The 20,777-nt window shown below is 39.4% G+C and overlaps 1 protein-coding gene and 1 long non-coding RNA gene across 4 annotated transcripts in view; both read left to right on the top strand.

Annotated features, from left to right (window-relative positions):
* The window catches only part of STAU2 (staufen double-stranded RNA binding protein 2), a 171,275-nt gene that overhangs the window by 72,893 nt on the left and 77,605 nt on the right, over positions 1 to 20,777 (top strand). For all 3 annotated transcript variants that reach the window (XM_027892287.1, XM_027892286.1, XM_027892288.1), the window contains one exon: positions 12,674 to 12,981. In XM_027892287.1, the coding sequence (XP_027748088.1) occupies positions 12,674 to 12,981 (308 nt within the window). The remainder of the gene's footprint in view (positions 1 to 12,673; positions 12,982 to 20,777) is intronic.
* On the top strand, positions 12,988 to 19,873 carry LOC114061631. Its single transcript, XR_003572165.1, has 2 exons — positions 12,988 to 13,579; positions 19,593 to 19,873. It is a non-coding gene; the product is annotated as an uncharacterized LOC114061631 (long non-coding RNA).

The following is a 20,777-nucleotide window of genomic DNA, read 5'->3' as shown; positions in this document are numbered from 1 at the left end:
TGTCTGTAGACACAAAGGCCCAAGAAACCTTGTTGGTGAAGACCGAATTGAGTTTCACTCAATAGGATAGAACTTGGTGACTTTATAGCTAGATTTTTACTTTTAAAGTGGTATAGATAATATAAATAGTACTTCCTTCACTTTTTCAGGAGCCCCGGATTTTTCTCTAGGGCTGTGTATAGTTTTGAGCTTAAGAGTCCCAAACATTATCTCCCTCAACTGAGGATTGTACTAGAGATGGACACACACATGAGCTATCTTCTATTTTTTGCCTATGTAAATCTTAAAGACATGATCCTAAAACCAGGTTTTAAGGTATTTCAGTATATATGTGGTCTTCCCAGTCACAAGACCTGAGGAATAATTTGTGCCTCAACTCACACAACAGTTTGCTAATATTTAAAATAATCTTGGATTCACCACATACCGTTGTGTTTCCCTGAAAGGAAGTATTCTACAAGATCTGACTTCTTACTAATTGCTTCCTTACAGCTCTGTGATCAACCCACATCAATACTTGTAGATGATTTCTGTTTGCCTTGTCAAAATCTCTAAGTCAAGACCTGTGAAATATCTTTAAATATTAATATTTTCAAATGTTAACGTATTAGAGTTTGAGACAGCAGAATAAGACCTCTAACTTTTCTATACTTGCAGGGTTTTCTAGCAAAGATAGTTATAAATGATAACACAGTCATCTGCTACATCAGAGACAAAAAACAATCCCATTCTCAGGCTTCATCTGACAAGACAACTTTGACAGTTATACGTATAAATCCAAATCTAGAAGGAGAACACAAACTCATTCAACAGGAGACAAGATCAACAAAATTATGTTTTAAACCTATGCTGACCAACTAACTTACTTTTTAGAGATTGACCTGCTCACAGAACTTTTGCAGCCACCACAGGTCACTGTACAGAAAGAGGTTTTCATTCTGGGATGCTTTTATAATGCACAATGCCTGCATTTTCTTCTGGTCCACAAGTAAATTGGAAGTCAAAGGAGATGTAGCTAGCTTGTCAATAGACAGTGTTGTTCAGAAACCGCTGTGCTTAATCTCTTAACCCCTTTCTTGAGGGTTCTAACCTAGAGGCAACATTAGTAATAACCAGGGGATTAAAGTGTATCATAGAATCATAGAGTCATGGAATGGTAAGGGGTTGGAAAGGACATTAAATATCATCTAGTTCCCACCTGCCATGTGCAGGGATAACTCCTACTATACCAGGTGCTCAAGGCCTTATCCAACCTGGTTTTGAATACTGCCAGGGTTGGAGCATCCACTACGTTCCTGGGCAACCTGCTCCAGTGTCTTACTACCCTCACAGTAAAGAATTTCTTTCAAATATCTAATCTATATTTCCCCTCTTTCATTTTGTACCCATGTCCTATCACTACAGTTCTTGATGAAGAGTCCCTCTCCAGCTTCCCTGTAGGCCCCCTTCAGATACTGGAAGGTTGCCATGAGGTCTCCAAGCAAGCTTTCCTTCTCCAGGCTGAACAACCCCAACTTTCTCAGCCTGTCTTCATAGGGGAGGTGCTCCAGTCTTCTCACCAGCTTCATGGCCCTCCTCTGGACTTGCTCCAAAAGTTCCATGCAGGGCTGTTCTCAACCAGTTCTCTGCCCAACCTGTAGGTGTGCCTGGGATCACCATGACCCAGGTGCAGGACCTTGCACTTTATTGAACTTAATGCTGTTTGCATGGGCCCACCTCTCAAGTCTGTCAAGGTCCCTCTGGATGGCTTCTCTTCTCTCCAGCGTGTCACACAGTTTGATGTCATCAACAAATTTGCTGAGGGTGCACTTGATCCCACTGTCCGTGTCACCAACAAAGATGTTGAATAGATTATTTCAGTACCATTTATTATTTTGGTGAGACTGTACTATCTTCTTGCAAAATCGGAAGGGTTTGAACTCAAAGTGTTGCCGATAGGCGTATACTTTTTTTCACTGATTTTCTTAAGTCTTCACCTCCTGAGGGGCCTTTCTCTTCTAGGGTATTTTCTTTAACATTTACAGCTTAACTGCAGAAAACATACAAAACGTTTTTCCATCTTTTTTAGTTAACCAGTAAGTTCAGTTGATACCTTCCTACTGAATGGCTCTATGAAGAGGCCTGTTTTTCAGGCCATGACTGAGATCAGCGGATTCCTGCATTTGGAGAAGACCTATGCAGTACTACTTGATATTTCTCACTAGTTTTCCAGACATCATTATGGTGCTAATATTTCATAGGGGAAAGGTTTGCCAGTACATGTTTACCTATGAACACTTTGCCTTCTCTGCTTCTAGTAGAATATTATGTGTCAGTTTCCCAAACAGGGAATACATAAAAAATCCTGAAGAGGAGCAAGTAATAAGAGTTTTCCCTGTGCACATTCACTGATCTTTCCCTAAACCCCTGAGTCCAAGATAACTTCAGAACTTTGTGGTTGAGGAGAACTGAGGAAAATAGAAGTGTCTTCTCATTTTGAATAAAGGAAATCACTCACATACATGATCTCATGCACCTGTGAAGTGCAGGGTTTAAGGCAGTTCCAAACAAGTTCCATGTTTCTGCAGACAGATAGTCTTTCTATGTATGCATAATGCATAATGTTTCCATCTGAGTCAAATAAAACTGGAATAGTGGAGGGAAATTGTATACTTTAGTACAACAAAATAAAAAATCATAACAGGTCCATATTTTAGCACAGTTGAAGAAGAGATTTCATTGCACTGTTACTATGTAGTGTGTTTTTGCTGAGAAATAGTGTACAGTCTGTATCCTCCTAATTAATATATATTTAGTATTTCCTATTAAATATCCTTGAAAATTAACTTCTCCTGCTCCCCTCTATCATGTTACTTTTGCGATTATCCTTGTGGCAAACCTCACTTCTGTTCCTCCCACTCACTGGCAAAGCTTCTTCCCGCAGGTTCACCTTTCCTCTTCATTTCACAATTTTAAAGAAAGATGAAACATAAATCTATTTGTTTCTTGTTTTGGGATATCATGGACATTTTTTACATGTGAAATGGCAAGAATGTGCACTGAGGTTTTTTCCCTAATGCTTCTGGAAGTGGCTTTCAGAGACTGAGCAGACCAAAAGCATTTTTAGACCATACAGAAGATGTTTACTGTAAACAGAATGCTCATTTATCTCTCTCGTTTTGACTTAAGCAGTTATCAACAAAAACAAGACATGAAACAAATAATCCTAATTCAAAGTGCATTTTCATGGGAACATATTTTCATTTTAAATTTTTGGATGGAGTAATCACAAACATCCTCCAGTATGTATTCTAGAGAAGCTGTAGATGAGCTACAAAGAACAATATAAAAATAAAAGTAAAAAATAACAGTGTGTTTTTTTTAATATCATAATTCTAACAAGGAAAAAATGACCATAACTGTTTTTATATGTTTCCTACCCTCGATTTTTTATAGTATAGTTTTTCCCATACCTATTTCCAACAATTTTGGGAGTCAAAAAGTACTGAAAAACTGTTAATTAAAAAAAAGAAGCATTCAGGGCAATCCTACCTCTCTGTAAAGGACAGACTCTTTGTTTTTCTTGCCTAACATTTTATTACTAGGGATTCATGCATGACTTTACAGTCTTTGTTCTTCAGAGTACATCTGCTCCTGCTGTTACTTCACCACCTGAAATCATAGCCATTTGTTTGTGACATCAAAATTAGTTACTGTGAAGATGATTAGATTGTCACCAACAGATGATTATGATTTCAGATGGTAAATGAACAGCAGGAGCAGATGATCTCCTGAGGAACAAAGATACTTGATCTCATACAATTGTTCCTAGTGACAAAAAAAAAATAAAAATAAAAAAGGAGATTAAAAAGCAGATAGATATTCTGAAGAGTTTCTTAAGTTTGTGGTGAGAAAATTTGAGATTTTTCTGTAAATCAAATCCATTTTAGTATTTTTAAAATCTACTTTAATAATAGATCAAGAATATAAGAAATATAAAAAAAATCACAAAAATATGTGGTGTTATTGTAAGCCCTAATTTTATGGTTACATTCAGATTCTTACTCAGATATTTCTTCACCAGCTTTTGGGAGAAAATAAACACAATATAAATAATGTATTTATGAAATTTTGCATACTAATGCATCTTCATTTTGAAGGAAACAAAATTCATATGAACTTTGTAGTTTGGGCTCTCACTAGCTTTATAAAAACATTTTTAATAGACTTCTATATGTTTATTTTTCAACTGGGGATTTTGGTGAAGACTTCCAGTATATAATTTAATACTCCTGTATTTCCATGAACAGTAACAGGAGTCTACAGTTTGGGAATCAAGTTTTTCTTTTGTAATTCGAACATTTTTAATTGGAATTTATGTGTGTTATATTTTGCTGAAATATGTAATTCTTTTGGGTGTATTTCGAAGGTGATTTGCAGTGGATCATGAGCATTCTTACTCACTAAGTATTGCTGTTGCATTGGACTTGGCTTTTGAATTGCTTCCAAACCTACTAAACGTTGTCAATTATAATGCACTCTTGCTAGGAGGTAGATTGATACATCACTAAGCATTTGCTGAATTATTTGCCATTCTGAATAGAAACCACAGTAAAAGGTATTGACAACACCACTTATTTAATGAAACACAGGCCATAGAATGGTAGTTTTCCATCTGCTGATTTTGGTGGGTTTTGTTCTGTTTCGGGAGGGCTTTTTAGCAAACAGTCAGGTGAACATTATATCATCGCTGGGGCAGTTCCATCAGCTGAACCACCTGTCTACACTCTGTATGTCTCACAAGCTTGTCTGGAGTCTTACCACAACTGGTTATGTTTGAAAAACACCTTGCCTTTGTAACTGCTGAGTTGATGTGCTAATTTTCTAATTATATTTTCTTTCTAACTGAAGACATGGGAAAATTAAATTAGAAGCAAAGGAGATTTCTCCAACTCTGTTTTTTCCCTGAATTACTGAAGCTGGGAAATCCATGCTGTATTAGGCATTATTAATAATTGATGTATAATTTTTCAGTTTCATCTAGTTATAAGAATGAGATAATTTTATCCAGCATAAAACCAAATAAATGCAACTTGCATATATTTTTTGAAATAGTTGAAAAAACTTCTAAAACACCTAATGTTAAAAACCACCTCATATTAACAAAATGGGGAATGTGCGTTTTTTTACTTCCTGTTTTGAGAACTAATGATGAGCCAAATTAGCATTTTTGTGTGTGAGTGGGATTTGGGCACAACTCTGGAGTGTAAGATGACAACTGTGGTGGTCCTCCTCCTTTTCCCATGTTTCCCCTTTTGAGATGCTCAGTTAAGTATTTGAAGTCCTGCAAGTTTTGTATGTTCAGAGAGCCTTTCTTTACTGAGTTTAGAGCACAGTGTGTATTTATAAAGTGTCTAGTGTTTTAAGCATGTGGCCAAAACATTAGGAGACTTAGATTTATCTGTTTCCTTCTTTTTAGAAGAAGGAGAGTACTAATGGGGTGCAGAGTAATCGGGATAATGGCAGCCACCTTTGGGAGACTTGTATCTAATATGATTTGCAGACAAAAAAGGAAAAATCACATGCTGTTAAAAAAGAAATCCACAGGGAAGGAGTGATCTAAAGGAATCATGACTCTGTAATTTGTCTGTTGATTAAAACTCTTGTGAATGAAGATGCAGATGTGTATTCTGGTGTTCTCTGTCTGGTTTACAGATATTCTGCATATTTTAGATGCAGATTAAAGAAAAAGTGTTGCAAACAACCTGCTGCCTGGTTCTTGAGTAGTATAGATTCTGCATATGTAAGGAACCGACACTCGTGCTGTGCGGCTTGTGGTTTGGATGCCCACAGGCTGAGAAGGAACTCGAGGCAGCTTTCTAGGAGGCTGCTTAACCATTAAGCTTTTGATGTATAAAATGTATAAAAAGGGAACATGACACCATGACAGTAGATAACCATCTCTGTGGGTGGAGATAATTTCAGATAATTTATCTTTTTGTTTTCCCATTCCCATAAAATTCCAATAAGAATTACATTTACTCAAGGCTTCTAGCCTATTCCTTTGAAAAAATCTGCATGTGAAGTAGAAATGCAGAGCTCTTTTTTGATGTTAACTCTCAAATTTAATTATGTAATTTTTCAAATTATCTGCATTTGGTTTTCTGTCTTCAGCTGACATCAGCAGGATCACATAATTCACCTCAATACAATGTTCCTCTAAATACTTACACTTTTCTGAAGTATTTTCTCTTTTTCCTATGCCCTTCCCCCCAACCTGGAACCCACCATGTACCTCACCCTTAGTCTAGGATAACAATGTCCTTGAAAAATTGAGTTGCCTGAACTGAGATTTTATTGCTGTCAAAACCAAGACTTAATTCTCCACTCTCTCTTCCATCCCCTTTCCTTTACATCAAACATCTTGTCCCTATGACTTCCACTCCCCCACCGCTTTCTCCTCCTCTGATTTCATCTTCACTCATACCTATGCTGTGCTTGTTGATGGCCCCCTTGACCTTCTTAGCTTCAGCAACCTCTCTGTCCTTGTCTAGTAGACTTGCTCATTCTTTCATCTCTTCTTGGTGTGGGTCATGCCTTTGTTTTCATCATCATCACCATTCCCATTCCCCTCCTAATCGGTTAATGAATAGTAGTCTTGCCTGCACAGGTCACCTCCAGTTGCACTGAGGCACTCTCCTAATTGCTTCATCCCCACAAACATCATTTGCTTGCAGCTTTTACAAGCAGCTTGATCTGCCAGCTCATTAATTTAATTTGCTCCTGCTCCAAATTTGCTGATCCTCTTTACTGATAAGAATACTGTCCCTCCTTCTGCATTTAGATTGGTTCTTTTCTGAACCTGCTTCGTCTTAGTCTTTGGTTAAGTGGTACACTGACATATTGTTGGAAAAGTGTGATGCAGAAATTACTATGTAAAATTGCGGTGTAGATGTTTCATCTGTCTATTGGTATAAATTTCATAGAATATCCTGTAGAAATTGCCCACTGCAAACACTAGGTTTTACTTTTACCAAAATCTTATGTTTCCAAGCAGGAGGAAAGCTGTGGGAGAATTCAAAACACTTTCCTCACAAGAATTAAATGCCAAGTGTTGCAGAAATTTATACAATTTAAGTCTTCTTCAATAATGCAATTTCTGTTTTGGCTGTACAGAAGATAGTCCAGTGAAATTAAAGATATCAAGACCTGAATTCATGGAGAACTAAATGGTATTTACTTCAGTGTCATGGTTATTTTAAGGTTAAATAAACTAGTATTTTAATGAGTGGCTTTATATAACATTGGTTTGCTTAGAGTCATGTAGAAAATATCTTTTGATTGAATGACATCGTGTAATGACAAAACATTTTTTATGTCTGAATATTGGAGTAGCTGGTGACTTAGAAATACCACGGATAGCTATGTTAAGTAGGTAATGATTGCATCTGGTATTTCAAGCCAAGATTGTGCGTAGACAGTCGCTGAGAACGTAATGGCCATACTATTTGCCTATTCAATTGTTTGACTGACCTTTTCTGAGTTCCTATTGAGGTAATAAAATCTGAAAATATTCCAGTATATAAATAGACTTTTAGAGTGAGTGAATTATAAAATGATAATATCTTTTTATTATAATATTTACATTTTTCAGTCTTGTTATTGAAGTAGTTACTTGGTTTTGTAAATTCTCTCTTTTGCTTTTAGTGGATTTGTAATGGACCATATTCTAGGGCATGTTGAGAACCTGTCAGTTCTAGGGAGTAATTAATGCATATGAGTTTTCTCCATGCCTCTTAAGTTCTTGTCCATTTTAACTTACAAAATTGTGAAGTCAGGATGAGATCTGGTTCTAAACTTTCCTTCTGTTTGCCTTACTACAAGACTTTACCCTGTACTTTAAGTAGCACGTTGTAAGAAGGCTTTATTCAATGTGAAGACAAATAGCATGATCTGAAAGAACTTTTTGATGATTATCCATTGAGTATTTTATTGAGTTCCAAAAATACTGATTATTTCTTTATGAACAGTCTTTTCTTCATCCAGTGAAGGGTTATTTTAAATACCAGGGTGCTAAACCTAATTTATGAGCGTGTCACATACAGAATTGTATCATGGTTTACTCTCCATCATTACACAAGACATGAAAACACTCCTTCATGCTGGTGCCCTATATCACTCGATGGTAGTGCAGGGAGGAACATGTGCACTTCAGCAGTGTCCAGGGAAGTCACACACCAGCTGACACTGCTTCTGATGCATGAACATGTATGCCTTTCCTATAGGATAAGCAAGAGCCTAGGGAGAAAATTGTATTCTCCAAGAAAGAATAAAGTTGTGATTTAGACCAAGTATACCTAGTGTTCATAAACATGAAAAGTCAATGAGTGACCTTGAACCAGGACAAGTTGTTGAGTGAAGGCAGAAGAAACGTATTCCTGTGGTCCTTGATCAAGTAGAAAAAAGAAAATTATTGCAAACGTATATATGTATGTGCAGATTGACAACACAAGCCTGATTCTATAGGCCGTCTTGTGGAGCTGAATGGAGAAATGAAATCTCAAGCTCTGATGTTTTCTGATCTTCTTCACAGAAACAGAAAATTGTAAATGGGTCACCAGTGGTCCCCGTGTAGACACTAATACCTGTGAGCATGCAGGCAATGCTGTTATCACTCTGAACTTTTCTTAATTTAGCAGCCCACCATGGTGGGGTAACTTGTCACTGTCCTCATATCAGCAAATTCCATTTTTTTGCAGAGTCTTATTACATTGAGGCTCATTGGGTAATATTGTCAGTTCTCCTTCCTCACCCCATTCCCCATGTAGAAAGTTCCTCTCATAATTAGTTTTGTTTTCCATGAATTCCAGACAATGGAGGACCCTTTTGTTGAAAGGTCCCTCTGTTTTCCCAGCCAAGGGAAAACAGGGAAAGGATAGGGGATAAAAATAACACCACTCAAACAGAACTTTTGGAGACCACCTCTATGGCTGATATGAAAAAAGGTGCAAAGCACTGAGATTACATTTCCAGGGGAAGGCTTATGAAAGATAGTTGAGCCATTTTGTATGTTAATCATACATTTGCCTTGGAGTCTAAACTGTTTTGCAGTTATCTAGTACTGATAGCAAAAGTAGATAATGGAAGATGAAGAAATTTATTCTTAGGTAAGAGAGGTCTTTGGTGTGTTTTCATAGACTTCAGAAGATTGTGAGAGACTGCTAACAATTAGGGCCAACAATGAATAGGACATGCTTTTCAAATGTTACTAATTACATTGCATAGCTAGCCTGTGTATTTTTGTAGCACATTTGCCCACAGGTTTAAATAATATAAATGGAAATTATTTTAACATGTTTCATGAATCTACCTCTAAGTTAATGTCCAGCAGAAGGTACAATGTTGTTGGTCTGTTATAGATTCTGTGACTCCTAGGAATTACGATTCTACCTTTGGAATATGGTGAAGTTAGTTTGGGATAAATATTTAGTGGACAGAAAAGTCCAGTTTCTTTTTTTTGCTGAAAACTGACGAGAGTATGAAAACACTCACCTGGAGATGTTCTCCTGCAATGCATAAAGGTGTTAGAGGATAGTATTTCTTTCTCCCATGTTTTTTAATCAACTGATTGTTAGAGACTCATTAAGATAATTTCTGAAGAGTTCTTTTGTTCTTGCACTTAATCCTCTGTTGTTGTTGTAGTACTCCTTGTCGTGTGATAACTTTACTACTGCAACTAAATATATTTATACACTCTCCTACAATACAACTGAGTTGAAGTAAGCAGGTAACAATGAGGATTGATAGTTAAAAATTCCTCAGTAATATATTAGAAATACAAAATTAATTACAATTAATATATGTTTGATAGAAGTTTTCAAAGAGACCAAGTTTTTGTTGGCTTTTTAAAACAAGTTTGTAAGAAGCTTCATGAAACATAGGCCCTGAATATAAAAAGTTAATATCCTGCAACTATATTAATGTAATGTCTAGAATATTACATTACTTTGTTTCCAGAGATAATCAATGATGTTAATATAATATCTGCCTCTCAGAGCCAATGTATGATTTGAATTAATTATTGCTTGTAAAGCACTTTGAAGTCTTTAGCAGTAAGGTGTTGCAAAGTGTAAAAGTACTATTATTAATTTAACATCACCATTAAAGTCAGTACTTTAGGAGCATTTGCTATACTCGGCTCAATATCTTTTTATTCATCATATGCTGCATATTAGTTATTTTAACATTTAGAAAGCTTAGTAATCTGGAAGTATTCCAAACCATTGTTCCAGACAGCAGTTAGATATTTGGGTGGATCATGTAAAAACAGTGAAATGGCTGAGAAAGCATGTAAAATGTTTGTTTTAAGTAATATTACATCAATGGAACAGACATCTGCAGCACTGGACTTGATTTTAAACTTCTTTAAACTTTTTTGAAGTTAATATTGTACTATGTTTTTCTAAAATTGATTGGGAGGGGGCTAATATCGTGTTATTTCTAAACAAGTAGACTTTTATCTTTTGTTCAGTTTTCATTTCTGTTTCTGAAATATTTGTGGGAAATCGGATTTACAGTGGGCAGTTCTTAGGAGGTGGTGAACTTCTGCCACTCAGTATTATTGTTGCTGTTTGGTTTTGTAAGCTAACATATGAGCAGGGGTGGGCCTTGGAGGCTGTAGCCTCAGAAAAAGAGTATATAATCTCTCTTATCATATAGTGATTATGTGCCATAAAATTATGCTGTGTATTTACACAGTTGTTTATCTATAATATTATATTCTAAATTGTGCCAGATGGAGAAAAAGAAATTTTAGGGATCCTGTCCTCCATCTTTCTGAGTACAATTGGTTTAATTTGTGTTTAGCTCTAGAATTCAGTTCTGGAGTTCAGTGTCCTGGCTTTGGAGCCAGTTCTAGACTGGGTAAAACACTCTTAGAGTTCAGGGTCCAACCAAACTCCCCAGCCCTAGGAAGGTAGGTGGGGAGAGCAATTGGGTGAATAACAGATATGTCTTTGTGAATGGTGTAAGCAGAAGTTCCAGATTTTTGAAAGCAATATGAATTGAAAAGCCAAATGTGCAAGTAAATCAATTAAAAGATTCACCTGTAAGCAGTTGCTGAGTTGGCAGTGAGGAACTTCCATTTTCACTATATAGTTGAAAATGAAGGCATTAATTATGGGTAATGTTTTTTGAGTCTTTTCCTTGTGGTAGACATTTTATTTAAAAGTACTACTTGTGCTACTACTATTAGAGGAATCCTTTCTAGGTACTGGAAATTAAATTCCTTTTCTTCTTTGAATTTATTCTACGTTCTGAAATTAATTTAATATGTGCAGCAAGTGAATTAACCATTGAACCCTTTGATTTCTCTTGGGATTACTAAATCAGGTAACAAACAGGTTTTATTATGCCTAGAATGAAATGCCATATGGCTCAGGTTCACTCATGTTATTTTCAGATATATGCTAGAAGATTAAAGTATGTTCTTAATAAGAAATTACACATTTCAAGCTTGGTTTATGATGTATTAATAGTAAGAAAAAGGTCTTCCTCTTGTATCAGCTAACTGGTTAGTTGTGTTTCCAACAAATGCTTCATTATATCAGAAAACTAGCAAACATCATACTTAATTCTACACATTTCCACACACAGGAATATCAGCAAAACTGATCAACTATGTACTTCTGTTTCCAAGCAAGTTTAAGGTTGAGATATTTTCTAAAAATATCCTCAAAATTTTGAAATGTAGACACATTTTCCCTAATTTACATATCACTGGAAATATTTAAAAGTAATTCACATAAATGAATTTAGCTCTTTTTAATGTTTACTGTAATTCCTGTTGATAGTAATGATGGCTCACATATCCTTTTCTTTTTCAGTTTAAACATTCTCAAAGGCAAATAGCTATTTGCAAACTATTGGATGCCTTATATACAGCTAAATAAATAAATAAATTCGTCTTCACTGCAGAGCAGTCAGTCACATCAGAGTCATTAGCACAGTTAACAATGTGGTTGCAGGGCAACTTGAAAGTTTTTTAACCACAGGCTACCTTTGTAATTCAGCAAACACTTTAGGCCAGCACATCAGGCAGAGCTGCTACCGAAAGAAACCACTCTGCCTTTCTTCTGCCTCCAACAGCTCGTTCTCATGAACATCCCTACATGATCCTATAGGTGCTGATCCTGGCATAAGCAACAGAGCAGCGGGAGAGTACAAACAGCAGCTGTAGGTGGGAGAGAAAACCAAATGAATTTGGTGGCAATGGTGCTCATACAAAGTAGTTTCAATTATTTGTGAAAAAACGACCTAAATTACTTTATCAGAAAGGAGGTAGAAAAATGTAGGTTAATAGTGATTGTGCTACTATTTTGAAGCAGCATCTGTTCCTCATGGTTTGTAGGTGTCCAAACATTTTTTGTTCATGTTGTGTATTCTGTGCTAGCCACAGTTTTAAAATCCAGGTTTGTACTTTTTTAAAAGGAGTTGGGGAAGAGGAAAAAGAGAGGCAATTCAGATCTGCTTTGTTTCTAAATAAATTATGCCATTTCATTTACAGTTACTGTGAAAAAAAAGGTACTGCTTCTAAATTCTTACTTGTTTTTCACTGTAAAATATGTTAATGAAAATTGTATATGTGTCAAACCCATTCTAGAGTAATAAGAATGATCTTTGGTTTTGTTTTCAGCACCAAAGGGAATACTCCATCTCTCTCCTGACGTTTATCAAGAGATGGAAGCAAGCCGCAACAAATCAGCCCCTGGTACCACTGTAAGCTATTTGTCGTCCAAAGAAATGAGCCAGACTTCCAGCTCTTTCTTCAGCATATCTCCTACAACAAATAGCACGGCTACGATTGCCAGGGAACTTCTCATGAATGGAACGTCCCCAACTGCTGAAGCCATAGGTCTAAAAGGAGTATCTCCTGCTTCCCCCTGTTCTACAGTGCAGCCTTCAAAACAACTGGAGTATTTGGCAAGGATTCAAGGCTTTCAGGTATGGGAAGGGGAAAATGAAGCTCTTCAGCCAGAATCGTAGCATTGCCATCAAGGTTTCACTCTTGCCCTCTTGAATGTGGGCATGCATGTAACTTATCTTGTAAAATTAGATGGTGTCTGAGGCAGTTTCTGGGTCCGGAGAAAAAATCTGCACCAATATGTGCATCCCTCCTTCTCTTTTTTGTTCCTTCCTTACATTCATCTTACTGCAACCCATCTTTCTCTTCTTTGTCTATTCTCTTCAAATAATTACAAGCTTAAATTATGCCTTTTACTTGCACTTCTTTGAGGGGCTTCATTGAAATAGAAGCTTTACATACTGCTTTGGCATTGGTTTCTCTCTTCAACTCTGATCCAGAAGGTACCAATGAACCACCTTACCTTTGTGCTTGTTGTCTAGGCCGGGTTATTAAAATAATTTCTTTGCTTACCACCCCGAACCTCATAGTTGTAATTTGATATTGTGGTTTAGTAATGGTACTTCCCAGTTTAGTGCTCCCACTGAGACTCTCCAAATCATGAGCTGCTCACTCAGTCCCCCTCCTGTGTGGTGGGCTGGAGAGGAGAATTAGAGGCACAAAAGGTAAAGATCACAGGTTGAGATATGAACAGTTTACTGGAAACAGCATCGAGATAAGAAAATGAACTGTAACAGCAACAATACTAATGACAGAGGGTGTAAGAAATGAAGGATTCACATGGAAATCCCTTGACAACAAACGATATCTGACCTCTCCCTCTACCATGCTTCTTGACTGGAAGGGACTCTGTTCTCCCTGGAAGAGAATTGCTTCTCCCTGCTCCTGGCAATGATGTGAGGTGGTGTAGAATAACTTCTGGGTCCTAGCCATGCCCCTTTCTAAGTACTGCAAAAATTAACCATCTCCTGGCTGGAACCAGGAAATTATTCATCCCTTATTCTATACCATCTATGACATGCCGAAATCCTACACCTTCCAACTATATACATATAGATGGATAGATAGGTAGATAGACAGATAGATTGATAGACACATATACACAAGCACAGGTATCCTTTCCAGAGTCAATGGCTGTCCCTCCAAGATGTCTGTTGACATCATTTAGTCCATGACTGTGGGTTCCATCCATCCTAGATGTCTCCCAGGGCAGGAGGGCTGGTGTGCTCTTGGCTGGTTGCAAGCTGCATTAGGAGCTCATGACTGGTGTATCTGGAGCAGTCCATCCTCATTGTCCATGCTAATTATGGCATACAGTGGCAGTGTCATTCAGCAACTAATTCTGCACAGTTCAACATTACAGACTGTTCTCACCCAGAAATCAAATTCCCTTGAGGTACAGATCATGTTTCCTCATCCCTCTGCATTATCAACCAAGTGCACCCAGGTCCTTGAGCAAAAACAACCCCATGGATACATTTGCCTTTGCTTGAGACAGTACTAATCCAAACTGTCTTCTCTAATGCATTTCTCATATGCACCATGGGGAGTTTATCATCCCCTTCTACAGTACATGGAGGTTTTGGTTGGGCAGGGCCAGCTTGATTGGTATTGTTAACTAACCTAACGAAGACGACCTTCATTAAATGTGTATCCCAGTATTTAAAGGTCCCACTGCCAATTGCTTTCAGTGTGGTTTTTAACAGTCCTTTGTACCATTCAGCTTTCCCAGATGCTGGTGCACAGTAGGGAATATGAATTACCCACTCAATGCTGTGCTCTTTGGCCAAGGTATCTATAAGGCTATTTTTGAAATTAGTCCCATTGCCCAACTCAGTTCTCTCTGGGGTGCCATGTTGCTAGAGAACTTGCTTTTCAGGGCCCAAGATGGTGTTACAGACAGTGGCATAAGGCACAGGATGCAGTGATTGCTTCTGCCATTTTGATCATGTAGTGCTTGCCTTGGTGGGTTTGTGGCAGTGTGATGTAATCGATCTGCCAGGCCTTACACTTCAGCCATCATCCCCCATACCACAGGGGCTTTACTCTCTTGACCTGCTTGATTGCAGCACATTTCACAGTTATGGATAACTTGGGTGATGGTGTCCATGGTTAAGCCTACCCCTGGATTACGAACCCATCTGTATGTTGCATCTCTTCCCTGATGACCTCAGGTGTCATGGGCTCACCAAGCCTGAAATAACTCATCCTTATGTTGCCAGTCCAGATCTACCTGAATCTGCTTCTCTGTTGTTATGATGCTCTTCAGTAGCCTGACTCTTGGGTACATGTGCATCTACACAATGGACTTTCACAGCCAACTTTTCTATGCAGGCAGAGATGTCTCGCTGCACTTCAGCAGCCCAGATGGGTTACCTCTGTGCTGCTGATTGGTCTTTTTCCATTGGTCTAGCCACCTCACAGAGCATTTGCAACCATCCACTAGTCAGTGTAGAGGTAGAATGCTGACCATTTCTCTCATTCAGAGATATCTACAGCCAACTGGACAGCTGTCATCTCTGCAACCTGACTTGATCCACCTTATCCCTTAGTAGCTTCTGCAACTTGCCATAAAGAACTCCCTTCAGCAGCTTTCCATTTTTGATGTTGCCCTACAATACAACAGGAACCATCAGTGAAGGGAGTGTATCTCTTTTCAATTTCTGGTAGCTGATTATATGGTGAGGCCTCCTCATATGAGCATATGTCACCTTCTCCTCCTCTGATGATCATGATAGTCCCAAATTTTCACCTTCGGGCCAGTTCATGATGACTTCCAAGATCCGTGGGCAATTGGAGTTTCCTGTTCAAGCTCATGTGACTCACTTACTCCACGTAGCATCAGTGGCATGACGTGTGGAAGGGACTTTCCCTTTGAACATCCAGCCCAGCACTGGCAGTCAGGGCACCAGGAGAGCTGTGCTTTGCTTCCAGTTACTTCTGAAGCAGCTCAAACCCCTTCAGAAGCTGCCAGTATCTCTTTTTCAGTTGGGGTGTAAGAGATCTTGGGTCCTTTGTATTCTAACTCCAGAACCCCAGGAGTCACCCCAAGTACATTTTGCCAGAGACTCCAGGAGGGACCATTCTCCTGGCTGCAGTGTAGAGTGCGTTTTTCACATCTTGCCCATCCTGCAAGGGCTACTGCATGGGTGATCTCCTGTATAATTTGTTCAAAAGCTTATTGTTCAGGACCCCACTTAAAATCATTTTTCTTCCATGTCACATGATAGAGAGGGTTTACAATCTGACTTCTCTGGAATATGCATCCTCCAAAAACCCATGGCACCTAGGAAAGCCTGTGTTTCCTTCTTGCTGGTTTGTGGGAACATAGCTGCTATTTTGTTGACCACATCCATTGGATTCTGGCAATGTCCATCTTGCCATTTTACTCCTAAAAACTTAATTTCCTGGGCAGGTCCCTTAACCTTACTTTACTTTATGGCAAAACCAACCTTCAGGAGAATTTGGATTATCTTCTCCCCCTTCTCAAAAACTTCCTCTGCTGTTTTGCCCCACGCGGTGATGTCATCAATGTATTGCAAATGTTCTGAAGCCTTTTCCAGTGCAGTAGGGATCAGTCAACACAGCAAATAGTAGGGCTGAGTTTCCCCCACTGGGGCAGTCAGTTCGAGGTGTACTGGACACCCCTCCAGGTGAAAGCAAATAGTGGCCTGCAGCCTACTGCTAAAGGAATGGGGAAAACCACATTAGCAATACTGATGGTGGCACCACTTTGCTCCAGTTTGTATTGAAGTTCCAGCATGTCTGGTACAGCAGCGCTCAGTGGTGGTGTGACTTTGTTCAGGCCATGATAGACCACTGTCAGTCTCCATTCTCCACTGGACTTACTCACGGGCCATATAGGACTACTAAAGGCTGAGCAAGTCTTGCTGACCACTCTCTGGCTCTCCAGTTCACGAATCATCTCACGGATGGGGGTCGTGGTGTCTTGGTTGGTGCGGTGTTGCTGATGGTGCACCGTTGCGATGGCCATCAGTAACTGTTCTTTACCCCTCAGCAGTCCCACAGCAGAAGGGTCCTTTGAGAGACCAGGCAAGGTATTCAGCTGTCTGATTTCCTCTGTCTACACAGTAGCTATCCCAAGAGCCCAAAAATGCTCTTTTGGGTCCTTGGAATGCTCTCTCCTGATGTTATCTGTGCCAAGGATGCACAGGGCCCCTGGGCCAATGTTATGATCTAGTTATTAAAATTATTAGAAACGTCTTTGCCCAAATTAAGGTGCAAATGAGACCATATGCCAAAGTCAATAGTGTGGATTTTATTTAACAGTAGATGTGAGACAGAGAGATAGACAGAAATAGAAAAAGGGGTGGGGGAGTGTAAGAAAGAGAGTGACAGAGATTAAAATAGAAAATGTCCACTCTGTGGACCCAGCAGCATTCCATTCTTCTGGTCTTCTTGGTGGTGAGGGTCCCACACAGCATTCAGGGGATGTCCAGGCACCACCCCGATAGGGGAAAAGCTCTGCAGTCTCTTGTGACAGGCTCTGGATTTGTTTCATCACTTGGATCACATGCAGTGGCATAAGGTTACCACTGGTGGTGGAAGGCATCAGGAATGAGTCTGGGGTCTTTAATGGTTTATGACCCCTTCTCAGCTGCCTCTCATGTGAATGTCCTGTGTGTACATGGTCTTCTGAGGGGTAGTTGGGGATTATTCCTTTGGTTTGGTGTGGAGAGATTTTGCAATCACACACCCAAAACCCTTATCCTCCACCACCTGCTGAGCCTTGTTTACTTCTCCTCAGACCTGAGAAAATTAGACAGTAGTCTTATCTGAAGCTCCCATCATAGTCCAAATTCCAGTCAGGAAGCATGTTTGGGAGGGGGGTGCTTCAGTGGTTGCAGACAGGCAGTTGCTTCTTTGCAGTTTGACAAAAAGGCTTTCTATGATTTTGACAATGTTTAAGACACTAACAACAATTCAGTCCATCACAACCAGTCACAATGGGGTGTTTTTGCCTTTCATTCCCAGTCAAGCTCACTTTAGCTTCCAGTACAGTCAGCTGTTGTGATCCCCTTGTCACCCCAGAAGTAGAGATGGATTCTGCCCCTATATATCTTGATGGCATCAGGATACATTGTGCGCCGATGTCAACTAAAGCCTTACACTCTTGTGGTTCTGATGTGCCAGGCCATTGGATCCACACAGTCCAATAGATCTGATTGTCCCTCCTGGCTGGAGGCAGGGCCCCTCAAGTTCTGGTAATAGTACTCATTGCTCACTTCTTGTTAATATGAACTGGACGTCCCTTCAAGAGAATCGGAAGTAGCATCAGGTCTCCTATTCTGTCTGAGGACTTGCCCTCTGGAAACTGGAGTGGCATTTACCCTTGAAGAATTTCTTGAGGTGGTTGTTCTTCCTCTAAATTCATGTATCCATGCTGCTACGGTAGAGGTGGGTTTTCCATCGCACTTCCTCATGTCCTCTCCATGGTCATGCAAGTAGAACCATTGTTTACCAGGTGATGTGTACCCTCTCTCTGGAGCGCTTGCTCCCAAATAGAAGAGAGTCTGCCTCAGAAAGACACTCTTCCTGTTCTCTTCAAGGCTTTTTATCTTCACTGACCTCCATCCCCAGGTCCTCTCCAACACACAGGCCTGTAGCATCTGTTTATCTCTCCTCTTAACAGAGAAAGAGCCTGCAAGCTTCCCGTTGTTCAGCTGTAGTTTGGGTGGCCACAATGCCTGTTGATCTGCTTTCCTTGTCCTCCTCGTGAGGGTGCTGTCTAGTATTGAACTGTGTCCAGTAAAGAGTAGCCAGGGCCCAATACATTTCAGAAAGTTCCTCCTCTCTGGAGTTGCCACGGTATTCTCCTTGCAAATATTCTATCACTTTATCAGGGGCTTATAGTTGGAAACAGATAATTTCCCCCAAAACTAGCCCATTTTCTCCCACATTCCATGCCGCTCATGACTATCAACTCTTAGGGAGGATCTCTGAATGACCTTCCTAGAAATCTCTTCCTTAAGTAAACATGGTGTGGACCACACTGAGGGGACTTGGCAGACATAGCAACAAGAATATGCTTTCCTTAACATCCAAAGGGAATTGAAAATTCTCAAAAGCTGTTGTAACAGGCCTGAAGGAGGAAAAAGGGGTGAAAAGCTGGGGAAAATCATCCTCCCCTGTGCCCCCCTCAGACTGGGTACAATTACTAACAAACTCCCAGAGGTAGCACCTGAGATAAGGGCAGAAGAGCAACATCGAATACACATCCCAAATGACCCTTATTGCCTTTGATGTTATCATATCATAAGCTGATATCACACAGTATAGCAACAAAGCAATCCTGATCCTGCTTCCTGCTCGGAAAAAAAACCATCGTGAGCAGCTCATTTGAGAATATGTACAGGGTTAGGTGCCACAAGCATATAAACAGACCAAGCAACATTGTGTTCAGTAGCTCTGTACCTAATACAACAAATACTTAGATCAAGTTTGTTTCCAACCTGCTCTGCACAGATCTGTTGCTATCCCAACCCTTCGTGCTCCACACTGGGGGCCAAAAAAGTCTGTCGTGGTTTAGGAATGGTACTCCCCAATTTAGTGTTCCCATTGCGACTCTCCAAACCATGTGCTGCTCGCTCCCTCCCTCCCCATCCCTCCCAGCTCTCGCTCTGTGGTGGGATGGAGAGGAGAACTGGGGACCCAAAAGGCAAAGACCAAGGGTTGAGATAAGAACAATTTACTGGAAACAGCAATGAGATAAGAAAACTAACAGTAAAAGCAACAATACTAATGGCAGAGGGTGCAAGAAATGAAGGATTCATGCGGAAACCCCTCGACAATAGACAACATCCAACCACTTGACAACTTCCTCCTCCACACTGCTTGACTGAAAGGGACCCTATTTTCCCTGGAAGAGAATCCCTCCACCCCACCCCCAGCAATGATGCGAGGTGGTGTAGAATAACTTCTGGGTCCTAGCCATGCTCCCTTCTAAGTACTGCAAAATTAATCCTATCCTGGCTTGTATCAGGACGTTTGAAAACCATATTTTGCTCAGTAGTGAACATAGACCCGGTGTCAGAGCAATGCAAAATGGTTTTGCTATCACAGTTAATATTATAGAATGTAAGATGAACCATGCTGGATCGGTGCATGAGTCCTTCATCACTGATAACCTGCACTCAGCAATGGCAAATAGCCTACATTTCATAGGACAGTGCCAGCCTTTGTAGTACATCCAGTCATTTCTGTGGTGTGGAAGATGGGAAAAGGAAGCCTCTTCCCCATCATATTACATGCAAATTTCTATGTGTATATGGGTAATGGTTCATTTTACTGTGTTGTACCATCAGGGGATAGTACCACATATGTAGAAATTTATTTTTCCTGCTATAGGTTTTTGTTTCATTGGGTTTTTTTTCCCTTTTCAGAATTGTGAATTTGTTTCATTTGAAAGGTTGGTTTCATATGCTCTAGCATATGTATTTTGATCATATAACCAAATTCTGGAAATGGGGGGTTTCTGTTGGAATTTTTGAATGCCTGATAATGGAGTTTTTTGGGGTTTTTTTTGTTTGTTTTGTTTTGTGGTTTTTTTTTTTTTTTTGTTGTTGTTGTTGTTGTTGTAATTTACAAAGTATGCATTCATGGGAAGTGACTTAAAAGAGGCTGCTAGGATTCAAGGAATAGTGTCAGATGTTCTGTTGGTATAAGCAGCATAGTTAAATTACGTTTGCTTACATCAGATATCATCAGTTGTGGATTTAACCTAAGACTGTTTCTGTCTAAAATATACATTCAGCTTTCTTTTGGTCTTCATTTTTGAAATGTCATTTTTGCTTCATTAGTTTGAATGTCTTTTAATGAAACAAATGATAAAAGCCTCAGCCTCACTGTAGTAGAG

Source organism: Empidonax traillii, unplaced genomic scaffold (genome assembly GCF_003031625.1).
Source record: "Empidonax traillii isolate 1590-97213 ecotype Southwest subspecies unplaced genomic scaffold, ASM303162v1 scaffold344:size748272, whole genome shotgun sequence".
Classification (NCBI taxonomy): Eukaryota; Metazoa; Chordata; class Aves; order Passeriformes; family Tyrannidae; genus Empidonax; species Empidonax traillii.
Note: the sequence above shows the minus strand (reverse complement) of the source record. Positions and strands in the feature narration are given on the sequence as shown.